The sequence below is a fragment of the Diadema setosum genome, chromosome 18, assembly GCF_964275005.1.
Source record: "Diadema setosum chromosome 18, eeDiaSeto1, whole genome shotgun sequence".
Taxonomy (NCBI): Eukaryota; Metazoa; Echinodermata; class Echinoidea; order Diadematoida; family Diadematidae; genus Diadema; species Diadema setosum.
The window spans coordinates 28,138,450-28,163,682 of NC_092702.1; the positions used below are offsets into that span (position 1 = coordinate 28,138,450).

At 37.8% G+C, this 25,233-nt stretch overlaps 1 protein-coding gene and 1 long non-coding RNA gene across 4 annotated transcripts; both read right to left on the minus strand.

Moving 5' to 3' along the window:
• Positions 1–1,901: 1,901 nt before the first annotated feature.
• Positions 1,902–14,558, minus strand: LOC140241340 (pseudouridylate synthase TRUB1-like). 3 transcript variants are annotated; one of them, XM_072321073.1, is made up of 8 exons: positions 14,431–14,558; positions 13,970–14,194; positions 11,527–11,699; positions 10,143–10,224; positions 9,468–9,540; positions 7,085–7,224; positions 6,019–6,075; positions 1,902–3,589 (listed from the first exon to the last, which is right to left on the minus strand). In XM_072321073.1, the coding sequence occupies exons 2-8, from the start codon at positions 14,166–14,168 to the stop codon at positions 3,441–3,443; spliced, it is 873 nt and encodes a 290-aa protein (XP_072177174.1). In that variant the 5' UTR covers positions 14,169–14,194; positions 14,431–14,558; the 3' UTR covers positions 1,902–3,440. The 3 variants fall into 3 exon arrangements, with proteins under 3 accessions (XP_072177174.1, XP_072177173.1, XP_072177175.1); XM_072321072.1 differs by lacking the exon at positions 14,431–14,558 and having other exon boundaries at positions 13,970–14,381; XM_072321074.1 differs by lacking the exon at positions 14,431–14,558 and having other exon boundaries at positions 11,527–11,696; positions 13,970–14,378.
• A 1,695-nt stretch (positions 14,559–16,253) lies between these two features.
• LOC140241785 (uncharacterized) lies at positions 16,254–22,989 on the minus strand. Its single transcript, XR_011902105.1, has 4 exons — positions 22,929–22,989; positions 19,978–20,162; positions 19,393–19,540; positions 16,254–18,807 (listed from the first exon to the last, which is right to left on the minus strand). It is a non-coding gene; the product is annotated as an uncharacterized lncRNA (long non-coding RNA).
• Between the last annotated feature and the right edge of the window lie 2,244 nt (positions 22,990–25,233).

The following is a 25,233-nucleotide window of genomic DNA, read 5'->3' on the forward strand; positions in this document are numbered from 1 at the left end:
AACTCCCCATGGGACATCTACCATCCAAGTTTGGTCACAAACGGACATAGAGATCAAAAGTTCTGAGCTGTAATCGAAACGCGCCGTAAAAACTTTTAACATTGGGCCCTAAAAGTTTGTTGACCCCTGTCTGTGACCTTTGACCTCGTGGTGACCTTCAACTCCCAAAGGGACATTAAGCTACCATCCAAGTTTGGACACAAACGGACATATACATCAAAAGTTATGAGCCTTAATCGAAACGCGCCATAAAAACTTAACACTGGGCCCTAAAGTTCATTGACCCCTGCCTGTGACCTTAAACCTTGAGATGACCTTCATGTTTGGTAAAATGTGTAACTCTGTATAACCACTCTTCCCTCTAAGTTTGATTGAAATTGAAGTCCTCAGTAGAGAGTTATTCAAGTTTTTGTAGCGTTACACAGACGGACGCGGACGGACAGACGCCTCAGGCGATCCCTTAGTCTCCCCGCACCTCCGCTGGGCTCGACAAAAATGGCATACATTCACTGTATTTCCAGGTATTTTATCCAAATAATCGGCCACCTTAGTAAAGTTGATTTGATGATTACTACAAGACACTGAAGGGAAAATTAAAAGTATAAAAGCACCATCATTCAATAAAAAAATAAAGAAAATAGAGTCTGTATATTATGTAAAGAAGTACCAGTAGACAACATGGCCCGAATTCACGAAGGTGGTACAAACAAAAGCATGGTTTAAACCATGGACAAAAACCATGGAGCGCCAAGTGTCGCACGGATTATTTCGTTAGGAAATTGGTCATTTCGTTGATAAAATGACAGGTTTCGTTAACGAAATTATCATTCCGTGGACGAAATGTTCATTAATAGGTTACAAAATGCTGTCATTTTGTTACAAAATAATAATTTCATCGACGAAATGACTTATCTCGTGACGAAATATTCCATGCGACACTTGGCGCTCCATGGTTTTTGTCCATGGTTTAAACCATGGTTTCATTTGTACCACCTTCGTGAATTCGGGCCCATATGTACATGTTCCATACAAGAGCATGTTAAGTGTACCTTCTCTTGTTTGTGTGTGTTTATTTAAGATCGATGTACTCCAAAGTCTGATACAGATGAATGGAAAAAAAGTTTACAAGTAAAGAAATTTTCATGGAGGACAACCTCACACACACACACAAACACACACACACTTTTCTTTTATATCAAATTTCACTATAACAAAATGAAAAAAAAACATATAATGCCTGGAGAGATCATTTGATTGGTTGTTTGACACTGATCATTTAGCCCATTTCACTATGACGTCATCTTCTGTGCAATTGTGGCTCCATTTACTGTGCAATTTTAGATCCATACGATTGGTCCGTTGCATGCTCACCGAGAGCCCCGCACATTACGCGTGTAAAATGCTTGCATTTGTAGTGTGTACAGTATGTGACAGCACTCTAGCGTAAAGCGCTCAGTGAATACTCTCTCAATCTCAGATTCTCTCTATTTTCTAAATTAATAAAACATCAGATGACAAGAATTTATTTTAGGTGTTATATAAAACAAATGTTTTTCATTCGTGCAATGGACAGAATATCTCATTCGGTGAAATATTGTCCATTGCATTCATAAACATTAATATTTGTGTAATAAGATACAATACCAAGTATCTATAAGCAATAATTCTGGGACCTGAATTTCTATTTGAGTTTTGTTATAACTGTGTTTGTTTTAATAGGAGTGCCCTGCATAAAAGGTCTTCCAGAGGGGAAAATTTGTTCATCAGATATAGCTATTTAGTTGTATCAGTATCAAAATACACACACATACACACTTAAAGGGGGGGGGGGGGGAGGGGGAGAAGTTCCAGTACAGGATTTTGTTTCACTGAGACCAAAGTAAAGTTTGTTTATTCAGATATTTTGGTATAGGAGACTTTTTATTCTGAGTTTTCACAATTTGTAGAAGTTAGCTAATGAATAACAAACCCATTGTATGTAATCAGCAAGGTCACACCAAGAATAGATCATAATAAGCATCTGTTACCTGAACAGATGTGTACCTTTTGCAAACACCAAACATTTTATACTTTTACTACAAGTGTAAATACACAATGTAGGACAGGCATTAAAAAAACAAAACTAGAAATGTCGCTATGGCGACTGGTATGCCTCCGCCATAATGCATGATTCTCCTAATAGGTGTATAGTACATGTGGATAATGTGTGATGACATTTTCACATAACTGGCAAAATATTTAAATGACATGTTTGTCACAATGTGTTGAATGTTCACCTTCCTTGACCTACAATGTATGTTCAATTGGACAAATGGGAGAGCATGTATTTGGGGATTTGAGGACTTTTACTTGACTTTGACCCTTTTATAAGATTATGCATTGAGTAATTATCCAGGTATGGAGAAAAAGTGCAATTTCTGTATTGAATAGTAAATTGTTACCATTTTCTCATGGCCTTTGACTCTTGACCTTTGACCCTATGACCCTAAAATTCATAAGAAAATCACTGTCAGACAGAACATGCATAGAGGTACTAAGTTTCAAGATAACTTGAGCCACTTCCAAGATGGAGGAAACACTTTCACTCGATCTTTGACCTTGACCTTTGACCCAATGACCCCCAAATCCCTAGATAATCACTGCCAGTCAGTACATGCAGATATAGGTACCTACTATGTTTCATGAAGATACCTTGAACCATTTCCAAGATATGGAGAACAAAGTGAAATTTTGACATTTTCACTTGACTTTTGACCTCATGACCTGAAACTCTGACCATAGAATCTTAATTGGGTAGTACTTGTATACACTAAGTTTCAAGACAATATCATCAGGCATTGCATAGATATGGGGGAAATAGTGAAATTTTGAGCATTTGACCTTGACCTTTTGACCTTTGACCTTGAGCATGTGCACTCAAACGTTGATAGGCACAACTTCACCCCCTCATACACATACATGCCAAGTTTCATTAGGATACCTTAAAAGGTTTTTTTAGTTACGCTGCATGTCCACAAAATTTGTTGACGGAGGACGGACGGACAACCCGAAAACATAATGCCTCCGGCACCACTTCGTGGCGGAGGGATAAAAATAGATGCATAATTAATTCATTGCACCATCACTTTGCAAATTTCCAGTCCACAAATGGAAGAGACTCTGTAGTTAGTGTCAAATGCCACCTGAGTACCTACAGTATCCCTACATTGCATCAAAGAGATCAGAATCCTATCGGCACAACACAACAGAACTGTTTGTGGCTTTCCATCAATCAGCACCAGCTCCTGAAAAAAAAGAAGCTTAAAACAGGAACAAGGCGTAAGAGAACTGTTTTGAGACCCAACCGTGATGCACTATGTTCATATGTCATCCAGTGAGTCAAGTGTACGATGTCCTAAGAGGGAAGTTCGTTTCTTGGATTGCCAAAGTCTTTGCTACTGTCATCTGCCAACATCCCCCTGGAATTCCTCCACTGCTTGCAGGATGTCCTGGAGTGTCCACCTGTCTTCTGGCAAGGCGTGCTTGTCCAGCATGAAGTACCCTTGCTTGGTTCTGCACAGAGCCATCATATGGGCGCATGAGCCCAGACCTGCTCTCAACATACAAGAACATGATTATGTGAAGTCATGAGTAAATATTATACATGTATAGTCGACGACTGGCGGGGGAGGGAACATACCGAATGTTCCACCCAAAGTGTTTGAAATGCTATTGAGGGAGGTTATAAGTCCAGAGACAAAGTCGAGGGACTTATAGCCTCCCGAAATAGCATTTCAAACCCTGAGGGTGGAACGTTTGGTACATGTTCCCAACAACAAAAGTCATCATCTGCTATATTAAATGGGTTAGTCAAATTATCACACTTTCGTACGCATTACAATAATCGGTCATCTGCTTTTTCACATTGTATGGAATAGGCAAATTTATCCTATCAATTGCAGGAAAAATATGATCGTTCAATCGTTTGGTATTGTTTGTCATTTGTTACGTGAAAATGTTTTCCCATGGGAGAACATCACATGAATGTTCTGCCCATGGGCGAACATAACCAATGTGCCTCCATCACGTGACTGTGTTTAGCCAATCACTAACCGGTATTTGACTAACCCATTTAATATTACTACATGTACTATAGTATTACAATGAATCATTGCATGTTCACATGGAAGCTTACGTGAACTTCACTACGAGAGACACTTGCAATACAGTAGTAGTCTTCACATGTTGTATTTAAATTGTTTTTTCTGACAAATACAGAAACTAAAGCGACAATCAAAGCCTATTGTGAGAAAAACAAAAACAAAAACACACAGCTTCTTTCTGAATGGTCTTTGAAATGATTCAATTACTACCTAGAGGAATTTGACATCAATGAACATGTATTCATATAAATACACAATTCCCTGAACATCTTGTGGTATTTCATGGGTCAACAACACTTAAATAGTTTCTATTTCAATGTGTCTTGATGAAACATAATGCAGTACGGGGAAAACCATTAAATAAAAGCAAAAAAGAACACTTCAGATTAGTCAAATGTCAAGTTTATCAAAGACCAAAAGATGATTGTTATCAACAAATCATGATTTGTGCATGTTATGGCCATATAAAAGACTGTGTAAAAGTGCTATACAATGTAACATATATCTGAATATTCTGCTGACAGGAAATTCACTCATGTAAATTTGTCTACATTCAGAAAGTGACAGCACCATGGATTCTAAGTTGACATTTTGGAACCTTGATATAACAAGGTAGGATACAGAAAGATGCCAGATATAAAAAGGTAATTTTGCAGGGCTCATTCCTTTTATTCCTGATAAAAGAGGAAATTAAAGTGGTTCCAAGCAGCTCGCTGAAACAAGGTTCCCCTGTATACATGGCAAAATTAAAACTTGCATTATCATTACCATATCTCTGAATATCAATACCTAGTACCCATTAAAAAAAAAGAGAAAGAAAAAAGAGTTACATAAATTACACCTAGGTATATACATGTGAATATTAGTCTGTAGTAATTACAGTGCACTCCCATTATTATGAAGTCTTCGGGACTGGCGGTTTTCTTTCATTACACATGAATCAAATTATAACAAAACCAAACAGAAAAGCATATGAAGATAATATAAAGATGATAATTTTGGGACCTGAATCTTTATTTGGTCATAACATGTATGAATTTTGATACAAGGAAAAGTAGAAATTACGCGGTGCGTAATATATGTCCCCGCCGGAAGTAGCATTTTGTAGCAAAATGTACAATATAGGTCAAAAATCAAGGTCAAAGGTCAAAGAAGTCAAGGGTCTAAATTCTGTGTAGAAGTTTTGAAGCCCTCACCTAGTGCCATCACATAAGGCAAACGGAATCGAAATCGGGTTAGAAATGGCGGAGTAGCATTTTGTAGCAAAATGTACAATACAGGTCAAAAATCAAGGCCAAAGGTCAAAGAAGTCAAAGGTCAAAATTCTGTGTAAGCCCTCACCTAGTGCCATCACATAAAGCAAACAGAATCGAAATCGGGTTAGAAATGGCGAAGGAGTACCATTTTGTAGCAAAATGTACAATATAGGTAAAAAATCAAGGTCAAAGGCCAAAGAAGTCAAAGGTCAAAATTCTGTGTAGAAGTTTTGAAGCCCTCACCTAGTGCCATCACATAAAGCAAACGGAATCGAAATTGGGTTAGAAATGGCGAAGGAGTAGCATTTTGTAACAAAATGTACAATATAGGTCAAAGGTCAAGGTCAAAGGTCACAATTGAAATTCTGTGTAGAAGTTTCAAAACTCCCATGTAGTGCTATCATATAAAGCAAACAGAATCAAAATTGGCTCATAAATGACAGAGAAGTAGCAAATTGAACATTTTGATCACACACGGACGCACACACGGACACACACACGTACGGAGCCCGTTTCATAGTCCCCTGCTCGAACTCGTTCGGCGGGGACAATAACCGTGTTTGCGATAATGGGAGTGCACTGTACGTTCATTAAAGGGGAGATTTGAGAGGAATACTCACTTTTCCCAAGGTCATGTATGAGCTTTCTGACATAGAAGCCACCTCCACAGTTGACCTCTTTCAGAGAAAATAAGATAAAAATCATAGAAGTGGAAGCATAAAGGCATTGTTTGGATCCTGTACATTATTTACATTATATGTGTATGTTTAAATTTGTGTGTGTGAGTGTGCATTTGTGTGTCAGGGGAAGGAAGGGGGAAATAGCATTTAAAGTACTTGACAGTTATGTCTGGAAATTGTATACCGGTACTTACTTTGAATCACAAATGTACCTTCTGAAGTTTTCTATACTAGTTAAATATAGGAGCAAGGGATCACTGAAGATTGGAGTAAACAGTTAACCAGCAGGAAAATATTACAGTAGAAATAAATGGGTCAGTCATCTAACATGGAATTACAGTATACAGCTATGCATTCATGTCTCTGGAGTTGATCATTCATAACGATAACATCTTTTCGGGCAGAAAACATGGCAAAGCAAAACAAAGCAGAAAATGGTTCCAATTCCTTAAACCTTAACCCACAGTCAGCATGAAGAGAATAAGTATATTCAAAGAGTATAAGGTCATTCTACAAGTGCCTTCATAGATAAAGTGATCACCTAAGTTCTAAACTGTATGTGATATCAATATTTACTGCATGCTGCATAATTCATAAGAACCTGAAGAAAAACTCTCAGCAATACATCTCTTCATTGCCATTATATCATGCTAAAATATCGACCAAAAAATAAATAAATAAATAAAATACTGAGCCTATAACAATGCATATTCATCAATTTCTATGGACAGGATTATCAAAAACTGCATGAATACCTGTACTTCATGAAACAGTTATCAAGAGGCAAGCACACAGACACATTATAAAACACTAATACTTTTGTGTCTGTTGGCATACAGCTGGAGGCAATGCTGACAACCAAAATTCAATTCTTTGAACTGATACAAATCTTCCATTGTTTTTAACCGAAATTCTTGAAGTTACACTTACTCCAAGGTGTGAATTGTATAATGTAGCAAAGTATGAAATGGTTAAGTTTCAGTTGCCAGATCTCAGTTAGACTAACCAAAAGTAAAATCTGGGGGATTGAAAGTCAGGCATCGAAGACTGTATACTTGCACAGGTCTCTCTGGCTTTGGTGCAACCTCTACACCCCTCTTTACCAGATCAGACATCCTCTCCCCCTGCACTTTAAGGGCGGAGTACCTGGATCCGCAAAGACATTACAAACTAAATGATGACTCAATCAACACAGCCATATAGAATTTCCCCCAAAGTGAACACAGTTTGAAAGAAAAAATATTTTATTCAAAATTCAAAAAGCACAGTTAAAAAAGTACCAGCAAAGTTGGAAAATGATGACATAGTCTTGGCTGTTTCAATGTTATCATTTCATGCGATATGGTGTGTATATTCAACAATGATGATAGAGTTGTGACCTTTTAAAGGACAAGTTCACCTTCATAAACATAAGGATTGAGAGAATGCAGCAATATTAGTAGAACACATCAGTGAAAGTTTGAGGAAAATTGGACAATCGATGCAAAAGTTATGAATTTTTAAAATCTTTGTGTTGGAACTGCTGGATGAGGAGACTACTACAGCTTGTGATGTCATATGCGTACAACAGTAGAAAGAAAATGTAAAGAAAATTCAACATATTTTCACTTTTTTCGCATAATAAAAGAGCACTTGACTTGCCTCTTTCTAAAGGCTGGGGGAATAATATTACCCATAACATACGTTGGTAACAAGTCAAGGGAATGTGTACTTTCTTCAAAAGATGAAATTTTGTTAAATTCTCTTCATATTTTCCTTATATTGTTGTACGCATGTGATATCATACACTGCAGCAGTCTTCTCATCCAGCAGTTACTGCATAAAAACATCAAAAATTCATAACTTTTGAACGGATTGTCCGATTTTCCTCAAACTTTCAATGATGTGTTCTACTAATATTGCTACTTTCTCTCAATCCTTATGTTTATGAAGGTGAATTTGTCCTTTAAAGGTACTGTACAGTATTGGTTGAGGTGAGGATTCAGCTTGTAACGTTTTGCGAGATATTTAGAAACTTCTGCATGAAATGTTAAAGGGAAGATAAACCCCAAGAGCAATGTGGATTGAGTGAAAGCAGCAACATTAGTAGAACACATCAGTGAAAGTTTGAAGAAAATCAGACAATCGATGCAAAAGTTATGAATTTTTAAAGTTTTGGTGTTGGAACCGCTGGATGAGGAGACTACTAGAGGTTATGACGTATGAGTGGACAACAATACCAAGAAAATATAAAGAAAATTCTACAAAAATCCATTTTTCATGAAAATTACAAATTCCATCAACTTGATATTGACATATGTTAAGGGTAGCAATTATTCCCCCTGCTTTCTGAAAGAGGTTGGTCCATTGCTCTTTCATGATTCTAGAAAAGTGAATTTTTGCTGAATTTCCTTTATATTTTCTTTGTATTGTTGTCCACTCATACGTCATATCCTCTAGTAGTCTCCTCATCCAGCGGTTCCAACACCAAAACTTTAAAAATTCATAACTTTTGCATCGATTGTCCGATTTTCCTCAAACTTTCACTGATGTGTTCTACTAATGTTGCTGCTTTCACTCAATCCACATTGCTCTTGGGGTTTATCTTCCCTTTACAGAGCATACAAGGGGAAGCAAAAGTTTATTTGATGAAAATTTGTCGTGAAATGACTGAGATATCTAAAAACAAAGGTAAAACAAAGAGATCTTAATAAAAGTTGTAGCCTGTCAATGTTCGATTGCATTTTTGGATACCTCAGCCATTTCAAGGCCAATTTTCATCAAATAAACGTTGAATCCTTCTTGAAATTACATGCTCTTTCATATTTCAGAGGTTTCTCAATATCTCACCCAAAAATGTTATAAACCTGAATCCTCACCTCACCCAGTACTGTACAATCCCTTTAAATGTTAGTGTTCTAAACAACAGTGTACTCTATGAGCCAATCAAAGTACACAACGTAGGCACTGTGGCCACATGTGACTTCTCTTGTATTTTATAAGTAAAAATATACAGTGTAGATTCTTCTCAGTAATTAGTTTTCATATATATGACAATGCAGACATCTTTTCAGCACAATTGATAAAGGAATGCTTCTTTGACAGGACATGAAATTACTGATGTTCAAAACAGAAAAAAAAAATCAAGAATGTCCTGTTATCACAGCTATGAAAATCATGCACACAATTTTCTACTACATTTCTTATTTTGGAATGAAATCAACACACACACAAAAAAAGAGTACATTTTGTGACATATATTGGAGATCTATAAAAAACTTCATAAGGATCTACAGCTGTATACTTCAGTGAACTTCCTGCTAATCCATTTGTCTGAATTTTGATGGAGCAGCTTATTACTGTAAAAACAAAGATGCAGATTGCTGCAAATAAACACACTCAATACTTACAGTGGAGGTGCTTGCATGATGTTCCCAACAAAGTTATTTAAAGCCCCCTTGAAATCACATTCAGAAATATGACCTGGATGAACACAAACAAATTGAACAGTCAAAAGTAAAGTTATTATGCCAGCAGACCTATACATGATTCTGTCAGAACATTGCATTTACTCCAAAAACAAAGTGTATTTAGCAAGAGCCTATTATGACAGAATCTGAAACAAATTAATCACTCACTCAAACATGAAAAAGGCCAAAACACAAATGATATTCAACTATGCAGATACACCAAAATGTATACATGCACTATGATTTCCTCATATTCATCATACCCATACTGACCCAGATTATGACTTTTCAAGAGAGAGAGAGAGAGAGAGAGAGAGAGAGAGAGAGCGCATTCTTTGTTGACAGGAAGCCTGTTTGTACTGTCTATTAACCCACTGAAGACAGACTAATTTTGCTGTAACATGCATTTCCCATAGACATGTGCCCGAGTATTCTCGGGACTTGTCTTCAGCGGGTTAAAATATTTCCTGTAACAATTACTCCTGCCAAACTACAGCAATAATGGAGAGATAGTCTCTGTCTTCTCAAACATTATTTGGCTGACAGATTTATTGAATATGTGACATTTTATGCATGAGAAGCATAATGGGGGTCAATGCCGAGTAGATTACTCACCAAACTCCGAAGACTCTGTTACTTCTCCTGAAGCATCCATGGTGTCTGTAGCTTTTCCCAAACAGCCATGGGCCACATACGTCTGAAATGAAAATTATGGACATTTCTAAGCAAAGAATTCAACTATCAGCTTAAGACACGAGTCTATGATATGAATACTAAGATAGAGCAATATTGATACTTGTATGACTCAAATATCATCCATGCCATGTTCTTATTGCATTTGAAAATAATCACTGGAGTTGTACCTGTAATCAACGCTGCATACTGGCACTGGTCCGACGGTCCCTGACCAGGAAAAATCACTGTTGGACCAGAAACGTTTTCAGGAATGGAACAGTAAAAAATGGTTTTGATTGTTTTTTTGTTATGTCGATCGAAATTTTGTTATAGCCGACAGTATACAAGATGATAATTTTGGAACCTGAATCTTTACTTCATTGGAACAAGATTTTATTTTTTTTTTTTTTTTAAACAGGAGTGCACTTTATGAAGACATGATACTGCATGTATTAATTCCCATGACCACTGGTACTGGTTGACCCTACAGGAGTTGATTTATTGTACCATGAAATGGGTGCTCTTATGCATCCAAAAGCGTCAGGAAAAGAGACCAATTTACAGGGTCTTTATCTATCCCTGCTCTTTGCGCTCAGTGGGGTGGGTTGTAGCATTCTTCCAAGCAAGACCTTCATTTCATTTGCTTTCCTCAGGGGGACAGAATTTTGCCTCTTAATAGACGGGATGTATGACAATATACAATGTCGACTATCAGAAATAAAAAAAAATGTGTCCCACCCGCCTTTTTAAAAGGTCAAGTCCTCCTTATTATAAATGTAGACATAGGAATGAGCTACTGTGTAGCGGGCCACCCATCAAACCAAAGGTAATGGATTGGAAAGATTTTTTTTGGTTTAATATATATATATACAGGAGATATCTCCGAGAAAGAAAGGACAACTGTTTAAAGGTCTTGTTTACCTTTGGGAACAGTGATTTTAAAAAATACTAGATCTTTATGACATTTAATGCATACATGTGTAGGTCTGTTGTGCCACAAAACATCCTAGATCATATAAAATTTTCGTGATCTTAAAGCCTGAAATACAAAGAGATAAATACACTGTATGTATTTTTCTCAATAAAACCATAACTGTATAAATATGTTTTAGTCTGGAAATTTTTTTCCATGATTTATTGTTCACATTTTGTATATGTAACAATACTTAACATCAATTCTACTGATTCAATTTTTTACAGTGGTTGTTTCTATCCCTAACTCACATTTTAAAACTATTTTAAAGCACGACAATGCTGGGTTTTTGTTTCATCTACAAATGATAAATTATGCCTTTAAGTCTGGATTTGATAAACCCATTCCTACCTTTCCACCTTGAAGGTATGATGCCAGCTGCTTAGTACCCCTTCCAATGCCAATCACAAGCACCCCAGTGGCATGCATATCAAGGGTACCACCATGTCCAATCTTTGGCAGCTTGTAACATTTCTTGTTTGTCCATCCAGTTTTATACATCGCACAGTTTGGGGAGCCACCTGCTTTAATCGAATCAACAAAAAAAAATGAACTAAGATTTGGTTTTCCTTCTCAGGTCTGCTGTAAAAAAACAGCCTGTGAGTGGAGATAAGCAGTAAAAAGGGGAAAATATTTGAGTGAAAAATAAATACTGCAGGTAACTGGCCCATTCACATAGCATATGTACTGCATGCTGCAACATTGAACTAGAAGCAACAGCAATGCACACACAAACACACACACATTCACACAATTCTCAAATGGCTTGAGTGAGGATTGAGTCAGCGCAGTATCTCAAATTCAAGTGGCCAACTTTGAACAAGTAGATTCTACCAGCACAGTAGCAGTTTTGCACACACACACACAAAATTCCTGGAGTGTTAATTGACCACATGGAAATGGACTTCTGCACACTATATTTAAACACAATCTGTGTTTAAATATAGTGTGCTGAAGTCCATTTCCATGTATTCAGTACAGGTAAAATGTAATATCCAATCCACTCAACTGACATTCACAGTTTTAAAATACCGGTATATCAGTTATCAAATGCAATCTTTGAATGACTGCATGGTGGTGAGAATAACATAAGGTGAGGTTTGTGGTTCACCATTGTGTGGAAAGTCCCAAAAATAATCTGGAGGGAGAATGAAAGTGAAAGGAAAGATGGGAAGAGAGAGCAGAGTCTCTCCCCCTGTTCAGACGCAAGTCATTTTATACCAAAACTCCATAAAGAAACGACGTATACAGAATCGTGTAGCTGACAGACCGTTCAGACGCTAATTTCGACCATTCCGGAAAAATGTCGTACAGTGTATATATGTGCAGTTTCTCACTACGCATGTTGTTACGGTCATGAGCGACAGGTCACCTTTTGTGCTCGCTGCCATTAACCCTAACTTACCTGGGCTATATAGCGAGCTTGAATTCCTGGGGGGGGGGGGGGGGCCATTATGGCCCCCCCTTCAGATCTCAGCCGTTGATAGCGCGATCGCCGCAAAATTTTGCATGAACATAAAGCCAGATGTAATCTACCAGACTGTTATGTTAAATTTTCAAAAAATTTGCATTTTCTATCTTAAATCAATTAATTATGCAAATATATGCAAAAAACTCATTTCCATCTGTAATTGGCTTATAAAAGCTTACGGAATGCTGATTTTTGGTGTAAATATTCCTAATGACATTCTGAACATTTGTGCATAAAAAAAATTTCAGTATCAAAATTAATTTGTTTTTTTTATTGTTTTATCAATTCTTTATGTATTTCCTTGTTTTTTCGAACTTTTGTTTTTGTCTTTTCAGCAGAATTTGTCACACACATTTTTTGAAGCATAATTTTACTAAAATAAACTGATTTCAGCCATTAGAATTAAAAATATGAATCTTTACATGAATTAATTGAAAAAACAATTTGTATTGACTTTGTACACAAAATCAGGTTTTTGAGCAATTTTGGGGTTGACGAAAGTTTTTTGAAGGGGCGTGGCTTCGGAACGGTATGCCCGGGCGCGACAAATTTGGTCTCAAAAGTTGCGCGAGACTTGAAATAAAAAAGTCAGCGAACGGCGCGGTCAAAAAATTTTGCGCGCCGGAATGGTCGCGGAATTCATCGAGGGGGGGGGGGGGGCCATTATGGCCCCCCCCCCAGGTAAGTTAGGGTTAAGCCCCGCCCAGTTATACCTTTCTATGGTCGCCATGCATTCAGACGCACAATGGACACAATGGAATGCTGATTCGTTATCAAGTTCTAGTTCGAAACGATGCTCTGACCACCATTTGCTATAGACTCTATTATTAATCCCAATTCTCTTTCTAAAATAATAATAAAACAGAAACAAGCAATGTGGTGTGGTGGGGGGGTGGGAGGGCTCAGCTCAGACCCCCCTCCCCCACTCTTTTGCACCATATGTGGGGAATACATACGGTGTCACCATCACTTTGCCCCCCCCCATTTTATTTTTTCTTTTGCTTGTCAGCTGAAGAAACTTGGAAGTGGCACCAGAAATTGCGCTGAAGGCTTTTTTTTTCTTTGCTTGTTAGCTGATGGAAGTGCCCCCCCCCCCCCCCCCCCCTTTTCGAAAACGTGGCACCGGCTATGATATGATATCGTCAGTCAATGCAGCACTAACAATGTGTCAAACACAGAAAACAATCATTAAATATATAAATTTACCTCATCTTACATTACACAGACTAAGCAATTATGAGATAAAATGAATTGGGGGGGGGGGGGAGGGGGAGGGCACGTCAGTGTTCAAACCCGAGGTGTCCCGCTGTTAAAAATAGCAACCTTTTTCTCCAGCTTCAATGCTCTCTCTGCACTCTCCATGTAGAAGCTGTTCTCCATGTTCTTCACGATACCCAATATCTCTGAGAAGAACTGTCTTCAGCCTGTCCACCACATTGGCTGAAGTAATTCCTGCTGGTTTTACCACAGCAAAGAGTCCATTCAGACGAGCAAGACTGGACGACAGCGACCCTTGACTCATCTTTCAGACTTTCAGTATCCTTCAAACTAGCCAATATCCGATACATTTCCAAAAGTAAGAACCAGCCAGTCCAGTCAGTGCGACGGGAAATACGGTAACATAGTCATTGCACCATGCCATGATGGACGTGCGGGCCGACCCCGGGTATCCGGCCCGGGGGGACGCGGACGACCATGGCATGGGGCAATGGCATGGCATGCACGGGGAATCGAAATTTCAAACTGGTCGATCGTATAAGCCTGTGAAACTCGGATTTTATAACCTCGTCTTGAGTCAAGATGAGTTGTGATGTCCACGTATGAGGAATTAGCAGCAGCGGGGAGCCCAGATAGTTTACATGCAGGCGCAGCTAGGCAAAAAGGGCAGCTTCACAGGCCAGTCACGTTCCGGATCCCCTAGTTTTGAACCAAAACGGACGGGATCAACGGGGAGGTGGGGGATTACCCACAGAACTCTAGAGTTCTGTGGGATTACCCCGTTCACTTTTGGAGCTTGCATGCATGACGCATTATGCGCATGATGCATTGAAGACTCTCTTGGCAGTGAACAGCGCCACCAGGGCCCATAGAAAACGCGGCTATTGTTATATACACTGTATGTACATTACTTTGGATCATAAAAATTATCCTCCAGTGACTGGTTAAAAAGAGATTCACGTGTTTATAGGTATTTCAGCTACTAGTATGTCTATTTCAGAATGTTGGCATGTTTGACACTCCATGAAGTACCGAGTACTATTTGCAAAATGACGTCACTTGCATGACAACATTATTGTTATTATTTTTTTTTTTTGCAAATACTAGTAGTATACTACATACGCACATGTATTTGCAAAATGATGTTAAAATAAAGCAATTCCAAAATTGTGTGCAGCTTCGTACCGTCAATCTGTGAAATGTAACAATTTCTAACAAAACAATTGTGATATCACAAAGCAATTTTGACATCGCGCACTGTGTCGTACCGTCACTTTGTGAAAATTAATGTAACAATTTTAACAAAACAATTGTGACATCACAAAGCAATTCTGACGTCGCGCACTGCTTCGTAAGGTCACTTTGTGATATAACAATTTTTTAGCAAGGTCGACTATTGTGACGCCACAAAGCAATTTTGACATTGCGCACTGGTACCGTCAATCTGTGAAATGTAGCAATTTCTAACAAATATGTCCATTGTGACATCATAGAGCAATTCTGACATCGTGCGCTGCTTAGGGCGGACTCACACTGTGCGATTTTTACTGCGATGCGCTGCGCTGCGACAATGTGCGATATCGCAGCCTGTTGCACTCTGTCGCAGGTGCTGCGATGTATACCGCACACTGTGCGATTTGTGGCCTACGATTTACACCGTGCGCATGCGTACATCGTACATTATGGCACCTGTTCATCATAAAGAACGGTCACCATGAATGAAGTCACGAAGTCACTCGTGACTGTTTTTTTTTTTTTTTGGCGACGTTGGTTTGAAAAGTACATGTATGTTCAAGCTTGTTTTTTTTTTATTCTAAAGTAACTATAGAAATTAATAGATATGAATCGAATAACACAGTTTATTCTAAGAAATAAAGTTAATAACGATAGTAAAAAGAAATGCCATATTTTGGTATTACTTTGGATCACTGCCTGGATCAAAGTCCCCCCCCCTTTTTTTTGGGGGGGAGGGGGGAGGGTTACGTGGTTGTAGGATTCTTGATCATTGGAAATACACGTGTAGTCATTTACAGCATATTGCGCATATTTATGTAATTATTACAATGGGTAGAATTCACAGTAAGGGTGAAAAAGTACTGCTTGGCGGAGGTCTGTATTCTCTGAGTGCTTTTCTAAGGCTTTGATAATGGAATTCTAACATTGTGGTTTCTCAAACACATAAAATATTGTGCTGACATATTTTTTCTGGTTGGCCCTTGAAAAATTCACTATTGTTTTGTGTATGTAATTACCATCCAGATGTAAGGGAATCACACTTATTTACAATATATATTGATTCACAAATAAAAATGTGACAAGAATAAAGATAATGATATATTCAAGTCATTGAATTAAATCTAAAATATAGACACATTGATCACGATTAAAGTCAATTCAATAGGTAATTTATTTCCATCATCAAAAAAGAAAAAGATAAGATGGTACAAAGCGGTTCAAGTTGTCGATTTGTCTTTCTATATCATGACTACAGCTGTATGCTTCAATTAGTTCAATACAATTGTACTGTCAAAAAAAGGCCAAAAACAGGCAAAACTAGTAGGAAAAGCAATACCATAATTGTGCTGTACAATTCATATATACATACTGCAGTATGGATGTCATAGTTCTTAAAAGTATCACACAGTGACAAAAAAATCAACTTCCATTTCTTTTCCACATAAACAATGAATAAATTCAGTCAACTTGAACATCTACAAGAAGTTCAGCTCAACGAGTTACCATTACAATTTGCATGAGACAACTACCTATGCCACTACAATTTCCCAAATAATGTTGCAAAAACAAACAAACAAACAAACAAACCTCGGAGAGGAAATTGCTGCAATCTAACATACTCTACAAGCAATGTTTACAGTTAGACTTTGTGTACAAAGGTACATAAACACTTACTGTAAACATACAGTGTATTTTGAAAAATGCCAAATTGAAATGATCATACCAGCATCCGAAGGGGTGCTCTAAGATGCACTAAATGTGCTACTGGTCCCAATCCAGATTAATCAAACACTGATACACTGCAAAATACTGTGGCAAAGCAGTCATTTGAATTGAAATTCCAACTGTGTGTGAACCTTGTCAATTGTATACCTTAATAATGTAATATCATTACAGGAGATCTCATCTTCAACATTGTCCATTTTCTGTCCATCCCAGATTATGTTGGTGCCTACCTTAGGCATTCTTTGCAAGAAGAAGATGTGCTGGTTAAAATGTGCAGAAGAAAATGAAATAAAAGGTTCAAGGCTAGAGTACATGTAATTTTGGTTACACGTTTTACTTTCCAGTATTGACTTATAAGCAAGAAATATACAATTGTGTTACCAATAAATCAGGAAGATACAAATGAATGGACATTGAATTGCTTTGACTGATAAGGGAAAGTGGCAAATTGTAGCCTACAATGTAGCAAATACAACTATAACAATTTGCTGACTCAAACTCTCAGATGTTGAGTCCAGTAATAAATGTTATCCATCGATACAGATAGAGGTATGATAAAAAACAAGCAAACAAACACAATTTTGTGCAGAGGGGGGAGATCAGCAGTTAAAATATGTATCATTAAAATACCATGCAGCACTAAATACGGTAGCGTATATATGACTGCATAGGAAAAAATAGCTATCTCAGAACGCTGACTGCTGCATTCACATTGCTCTAAATTCAGAATTGCACAGTAACATGATTTCTTGTTTGCAGCTATAGTACAACTTATTGCAATGATACATGTGCCATTCTCCATTTTTCTAGCTCAAACATTTCTGGCAATACATGTATCATTGTCAGACTCACATTTCAATACGCTTAGACAAGGGCGATGAAAACACACTGTGCAATTCCATCATTGTGCAATGATTAAAGCCTTGTTGATGTAGACTGGCATTATTAGGGTGATTAATAAGTTTACAAAACTAAGTTGTTCAATGGTCAAGTTAAACTAATATTAGAAAACTTGCAATAAGCTCTCACTTCCACAAAGGCCTAAGGTGTTTTTACTCTGCGCAGTCCTGTGAGTGACGAAGAAATATGATGTCATGTCACTACCACTTTTGCAACAGTGCAAGTCATATACAACAACTTCAAGGTAAAACATCTCTTGAACTTCTGAAGTTTTCCATCGATTCAAAAGAAGTTTTGCTTACATGTTCAGCTCACTGCAAAGTGTGTTGCCGTGGTAACAGCACTAATTGCCCTCAAAATTATTTAACGGCTTTAAGAACAGCTTTCTTCCCCAGTTTTCGAGCCATTAAAACAATGTTTGGCACACATGTTGAAGTTAATGTAAAGTTGCACAAAAGATACATTTTTAAACAGTAGTGGAAAGAGTGTTGCTATTGTCTCTGAACATTGTAGTGGCCCTCACAAATCAAACAAAAAGCTTGTGGAATTTTTCCCTCTCCAGTTTTTCAGTGATACAAACAAAACATGGTACATTTGTTGTACATGATTTAAAGTTGCAGGATACATTTTAAAGAGAAAGGGAAAGTGCATTGTCGGAGTAACAGTGCATAATCGCCTTAAAATCATGACAAAACCTTGCACATTGAAATTCTTCAGCTGTTTGTTGGTATTTCAGGAAAAAAAAAGACTAACGGTGAGTGCATGTACTGTAAATTTGAGTTTTTCGAGAGTAGCTGTGTTTGTAGTTGGTGGGAAAACAGAAATCAAACCATTGTAAGTTAACATCAAATGCATGTAAAGTTCATGGAAACTTGCACTGGTCCAACATAAATGAAAGAAACAAGTCAATATGTCAGTTTCTTCAAGTTCCACCTTCCGGACTGCCTGCTGTAGTAGCTACCACTTTCCTGCTTTGAAAAGTCACATTTTGTTTCCAGTAAGTCCCAGAGAGACAGCAATGTCATCCCACATCGATCTTGCAGTTACAGGTGTAGGTGTTGAGGTGAACTACATGACAAGGGCTAAACAAACACAAAAAAGAGAGCAAAATGGAGAAAATAGGGGAAATATTAATTGTTACAAAAATGCATAAGGTTCCCTGTGAAGCAAATGTTTGTAGTTTAGGATGCCTCCAACTTTCCGCCCATTTGCTTACAGTGTTTACAGCACTTGAACTACACACATTAGCAACTGACAACCACAGTTGAGTTATCGAGTTGAGTTTTTATGAAGTTCCTCGACCATGGAATTGACTGTGGAATTTTATTTTCTTGAAAAAGTAAAAGAACAATGTGGCATGTTTTTATTTCATACTTAGAGAACTTACGCCTGAATAATCCTTTCGACAGTGATCATAGATTTGAACCCCCTGACAAAAAGAAGTATCCCTGGATGATAATTCTTTGAATAAAGTCTACTCAACAATGTTCTTTGAAGTATGTAAATCAAATTTGGGATTTTCAGGTACACCCCAAATACATAAATATGTTGCACTTGTCTGTAGAGAGAAAAGAACAACAACAAGAAGCATGTTTCTGTTTTTCTTTCTCTCCCTATTTTAGAGGTAAAGTAAACATTTTCCATTAGTGCATCAGCAGGGTACCTACTGCTGATAAAATCTTGGTTTCCTTTGCTTCTTGACTCCTCCTTATCTTCTTAGGTTTTACAGGTCCTGCTTCTCCTTCTCCTGCTCCTTATGTGTAGCATTTCAGCCTTTGACGCCTTGCTGGTAGAGTCTTTATCATCTTGTAATTCCTAGTAAATAGGAGAAAAAGAAAAAGAAAAAAAAAACACACAAACATGATTACATATTGTATTGAATTAGAATGATGAAGAGGGATGCATTCCCCCTATGTCTTACAATGGATTCATTCTTTCAAAGAAATGATGTTTTCATTTATTTCTGGAAATTACTTACAATGACTGTATTTGAAGTTCTATGAATAAACTATTCATCACTTTTAGGCTAGCATGAATGAAAGTTTTATTTTCTTCAAAATACTGTAAAAGACAATTAAATTACACTTTTTGAAATAATTTCTTTCTTGCTCTCAACGTAATGTTTTGTTTTTTTTAATTGTCAAGCCACCATACAAAGAAAAAGAAACTGATGTATTCACACATGCAGTCACATAAACATTTTGGAAAGTATGAAAAAGTGTTTATTTTATCTTCTAACATATATACTGTACCTCAATCTCCCAAATTGGTTAGTGATCCTCTTGGCATGTTTGTCCTCAGAAATTGCAGGTAAGAGAGGGATTGATGTACTTCTGCAGAACAACCAGTTGCCAGCTGCTCCTTTTCTGCTCTTCCTTTTCAACATTGAGACAAGCCTCCAGTATGAATTCCTTAGAGATTTCATTTTTATTCAGACCTGTTTAGGGTGACACAAAGGGACAACTATTTTTAGGCATTTATGATAATTACAGTAGACTCTAGATTTACCATTTGGGTAAAAAGGACAACATTTGGGAATGAATCTAGAGTTAACAAACACCATAGTGATAAACAAATTTATTCAACTATTCACCTTTGTTGATCATTGGACATAGCAGAAGCACTTGCATGTAACCAGGGAGGAGAGACAAGAATACATCATAGAGGCCTCTACATAAGTGCTTTGTAAATTCATACATGTATATCATAATCATAATTATTTCATTCATTTACTAAGGTCTACGGGCTCGAAAGCTTAACTAAATTACACTATGCATTACATAGTGTACCAGGTACTTTTAGTACAAGTATGTCAATATACATACATGTGTAACACATGACGCACACAGCATTGTTTCCTACAGTCTGCAATTTTGGATAATTCATGATTGCCCTTGAATGATGTTTTACATTCTGCAATCAAACTGCAAGTACACGTACAACAGTTTGGGGCAGGGTCTTTGATGATTTCAGACTGAGAGTTCATTTTGATATACTTTGTTATGAAATTAAAGGGCAATTAAAGTTAACAAAGAGTATGACATGTACACAGGTACTGTACTGTATACTGGTGTAATAGCCTTACCAAGTGCTGTGCACAGCACGTTTGTGACTTGCTGAGGCAGCAACGACAAGGCTGTGTTTATTATCGACACAGATTAACAAATGACATACTGCCGGATAATCAAATACTTTGTGGCACTAGTCTGCAGCCCTGAGCATGAACATGTTACAGCCTCATACAGTAACAACTTTCAGTTTGGAGTGCATGATCGATCATCACATAAAAACTCGGACAAACATGGATAAAATCAGGGCTGCCAACATTGGAAACTACTTGAGAGTGAGACTCCCATAGGCCAATGCTATAATTTCGGAGTCAAAATGAGTGAGATCAATAGAAATGCATGCAAATGAAATAAAGTTTTAGAGTGAGAAAGGACCAAAATGAGTGAGTCTCACTCTCAATGAGTGAGAGTTGGCAGCCCTGTAAAATGTTAATCAACTAGTAACCTACATGTAGAGAGGGTCACTTCAATGCATTGCATTTGTTTGGTGTGTGTGTGTGTGTTTCTAGACTACAATTTCTGTACAAATCTCCAAGAACAACTGATCAATCTAAGTTACCTCAGCTCCACTTAGGCCTTATTGTTAAAAATCTAGAGTGCTATACTCCTGGCTTAGTTAGGTAATTTCCATGAGACTAGACACTACGTCTACTCTAAAAAAAAAAAGTTTGGGAACAGTTTGTTTATTTTTTGTCTAGGATCTGGATTCATACTGCTTGTAACTATAGCAATGGATCTCAATTACAGTGTAGGTCTAACTCCAACGGTTAGAGTTCTAATTCCTCTAACGTTTAATACAAAATAGGTATAAGCCTACGGTTCTAGCGTTAGACCACAGCCAAGGGCAGGAAAGGCTAGCACAGCTACTGACAATCTAGATCCAGTAGTAGGTGCCTGCGCCTAAGTAATAATCGACACTGTATTTCTGTAGCCATCACGACACTAGCTTAACCAGAGTAGGCCTACCGTATGATTTTGAAATCCATGAGCACATTTTGGCAAAAAAAAAAAAAAAAAAAAAAAAAAAATGTAGACCCATCTAACGTTAGTACCCTTACGTTAGATCACCGTAAGGGACTATCAAACATCACTATCGTTTAATGTTGTAGAACGGGTCTAAAACTAAGATTAAGAAGAAGCCTGCTGACTGCGAGTAGTGCTAACGTTAGTGCATGCTACGACTGCTAGTGCTAGACTAATTAACTGTTAGATCTAGTGCTTAGGGTCTAGACAGACTAGTTTAGTTAATCTATATATATAAAGACTTTAGTAAGAAAATGTAGATTTCTAGAAATCTTATCACTAATAGTATCAGTTAGGCCTACATCTTGATGGGCTAGACTTTCAATTATCAATATCCTTTCCTATCAACGTGTAAAAAAATATCTGGATCTGTTTCTGTTTCTGTTCCGGTTCCGTCGGTATAGAGGTCTACTCAGAATTAACTGTAGGCCCCCTACTCCACCAACGTTTTGTAACTGTGTGTTAGTATGGTCGTGTGTGCAGGGCAGGAAGAATGTTTCACATTTGAAGCCTCTAGACTAGACTACTAAGTTAGGAGGGTAGATCTCTAACTGTTGGTTACTCTTTTTCAACGTTATGTCGTTAGACAGAAACCACGTCTAACGTTAGGCCCTAAACGTTATGTGTTTACTGTAGTCTTACTGTTAGTGTTCACGTCCACGTCAGTCGATCCAGTAGCAGTGCAATACTAAGCCATTCTGGTCTAACCACTTACTTAGATCTAGGGCCTGTCCAGACCAGGGGCCTAGCCCTAGTAGTTTATACAACGTGTAGGCCTATGTCGATTTAATTCATAAAATTCGAATGGAACATGTATGTCAAACATAGATCTAGGGCAGACTAGGCCTAGAACCACTTCTAGGCCCACACACGTATTTAGGCCTAGCTAGATATGGGTCTAGTTTATAGCATACTCAATAGGGCCTAGGCTTTAATAAGTTTAAAGTCCAAGGCTATGCATACAGTACCGGTCCGGCGGTACGCAAACAAAATTTTAACCAACCCACAGACTGTTTAATCTGCCCTCGTTCAAACTCTATACATGGGACTACGTATGGACAAAACGGCTGCAATGGACGCGAGAAGCCCATATTCATGGTAGAATTACTCACGATTGCACTCTAAGTCGTTGTAAAACTCCCTCCCCATCTCATCTTCGTCATCATGTTGAGATAGATAAGCAATTGTGGAATAAAGGAAGCATATCCAGCCAAATCTTGATTAGTACTTCTTCTACCACCTTGCTTCACTGAAAGTTTTCGATCATCGTCGCAAGCGATTGTCGCAGAATTTTGAACATGTTCAAAGTTCTGCGATGGGGCTGCGATGGCTGCGATAGCCCCCAAATCGCCGGTTGTCGTATCGCAGACATCCTCACACTGTGCGATTTCTCGTCGTGCGACATCGCAAAGGGTAAATCGCAGTAAAAATCGCACAGTGTGAGTCCGCCTTAGGGTCAGTGTATGATCCAACATCGCATGACTTCTTGCCTCGCATTTTCCGCCATTTCCCCTTCTTTTGTTTAAAATTTTGATCCAAAATACTATAAAAAAAATGCTTCTCCTAATTTGGAGTTGCTGGTTAAAACTACAGGCCATGGTGCTCCCAAAATATATATTCACTTCAGGGTTGCGCCCATCAGTGAATAATTAGTTTGGAGCAGGGATCAGAGGTGGGTATCGCTGTGTGGAGTCACTGATAGCTGCCCATACCAGAAACTCTCACGGTAAAGTATTTTGTATACATATACTAGTAGTTAGAGCTTGAGAACCAGTGAAACCGTCTGTATGGTATTTTGCCCGGTTGCATAAACGAAACCTTGTCGGGGTGGTTTCATGACAATTGCTCCTGTTCCCATACTATAGGCATAAGCCAAACATAAATTCTACCCACAAATATAACCCTAACCCTTAATTCTAATCCTCACATTGAAAGATCGCTTCCACCTCCCTGCTAAAACAATGGATCGAGCTACTAAGTTAGTAGCTCCATGCTAAAACCATCACACTAAAGTAAACCCTCAGGGGCCTTGGAGAAATAAGACCGGGGAGCAATTGTCGCAGGAGCAAATGACGCGTCGGGGTATATGTAAAATAATTATTGCAGAGTGACATATTGTTCTTGGTAATGCTTAAAACATTTTCATTTATGTTATAATTTAGTTGTAAATAGCATAAAATTATTTTCAAGTCTGAAATACAGTACGCTATATAAAAACTTGCATCAAAATCAACTAAATACAGAGGCTTAGAGCCTGCGTTTAGAAACATCCGTGGGTATCCGTTGGTAACATCGACAACCGGCCTCCTCCTGCGCCCCCCCCCCAAAAAAAAAAAGCCTTAGGATTATGAATTGGACTCCCCCAAAGATAAAAATAAAGATATTGGTCAAAGCAGGATGAGCTCTTTAAAGAAAAGGTATAAGACCCAGCCGTTTAATCCGATCGACCGAACTTTATAGTTCAATATACCATGGGGAAACCGACTGATATAGGGCCCTACGAGGATGATTATCTTTTACGTACCTTCAAATAGTTTACCTTTATTACAAGATCTATAAATGGAAATAAATAATGCACTGCTTAGCTGTGCGTATAGTCGAGCAGGTCTATCTCTCAAGATATACTGCTGTCACAAAATTGCCGGGAGTATGAGCGACTTCGCTCCAGTAACAGCGGAAGTGTGTAGTGGAGGAAACTATGAAAATTCTTGTGATGAACGCGAGTAGTTCTTCTGTTTATGTTTTATTCATTTCATTATCAAACATCCCCCCCCCCCATCAGTATAATACAAATATTACATATCATGTGTTCAAATCACCATCGCTGCCTAATTATCTAACCTCAATACTGTCAGCGTCAGTACCCGGGCTTCTCAAATCGACGCTTCATATTCGCAACAAAGAATGTTATGTTTACTGCTGAGCTTTTCTGTAAATTTTTAATGCTTCCTACAATATCATGACTTTGGGTTCTTTTCCCTATGTATTAAAGGATCGACGGGGCTCAACAGGAATGCATACACCACGCGGTCATGGGGTCCGTTTCATGAAGTCATCACAATAAAAAAATAATAATAATGATAATGATAAATATTAATTACGGGTGTGCCTCAGGGATCTATTCTTGGACCTTTATTGTTTTTTATTTATATAAACGACATTGTCAATTCTTGCCATGAATCTCATTTTATTCTATATGCCGATGACACCTCACTTCTTGCCTCTCATAACGATATCAATGTTTTGATCGAACTTTTAAACAAAAATCTTCTTCAAGTATATAATTGGTTTAAGTGCAATATGCTTACTTTGAATATAAGCAAAATGCAATGTGTATTTTTTAAACGCGGAGGTGTGCAGTATAATACTGATAATATGATTTTGAAAATTGGTGATATACGTTTGAAATTTTATGAA

Excerpts from the sequence above, each read along its gene's own strand:
- LOC140241340 (XM_072321073.1), bottom strand. The coding sequence starts at position 14,168 with ATGAGTCAAGGGTCGCTGTCGTCCAGTCTTGCTCGTCTGAATGGACTC. Across the intron at positions 10,225-11,526 it reads CATACCTTCAAGGTGGAAAG|ACGTATGTGGCCCATGGCTG; the intron begins GTAGGAATGGGT and ends TTTTCATTTCAG. Across the intron at positions 6,076-7,084 it reads TCCCCCAGATTTTACTTTTG|AGGTCAACTGTGGAGGTGGC; the intron begins GTTAGTCTAACT and ends TTTCTCTGAAAG.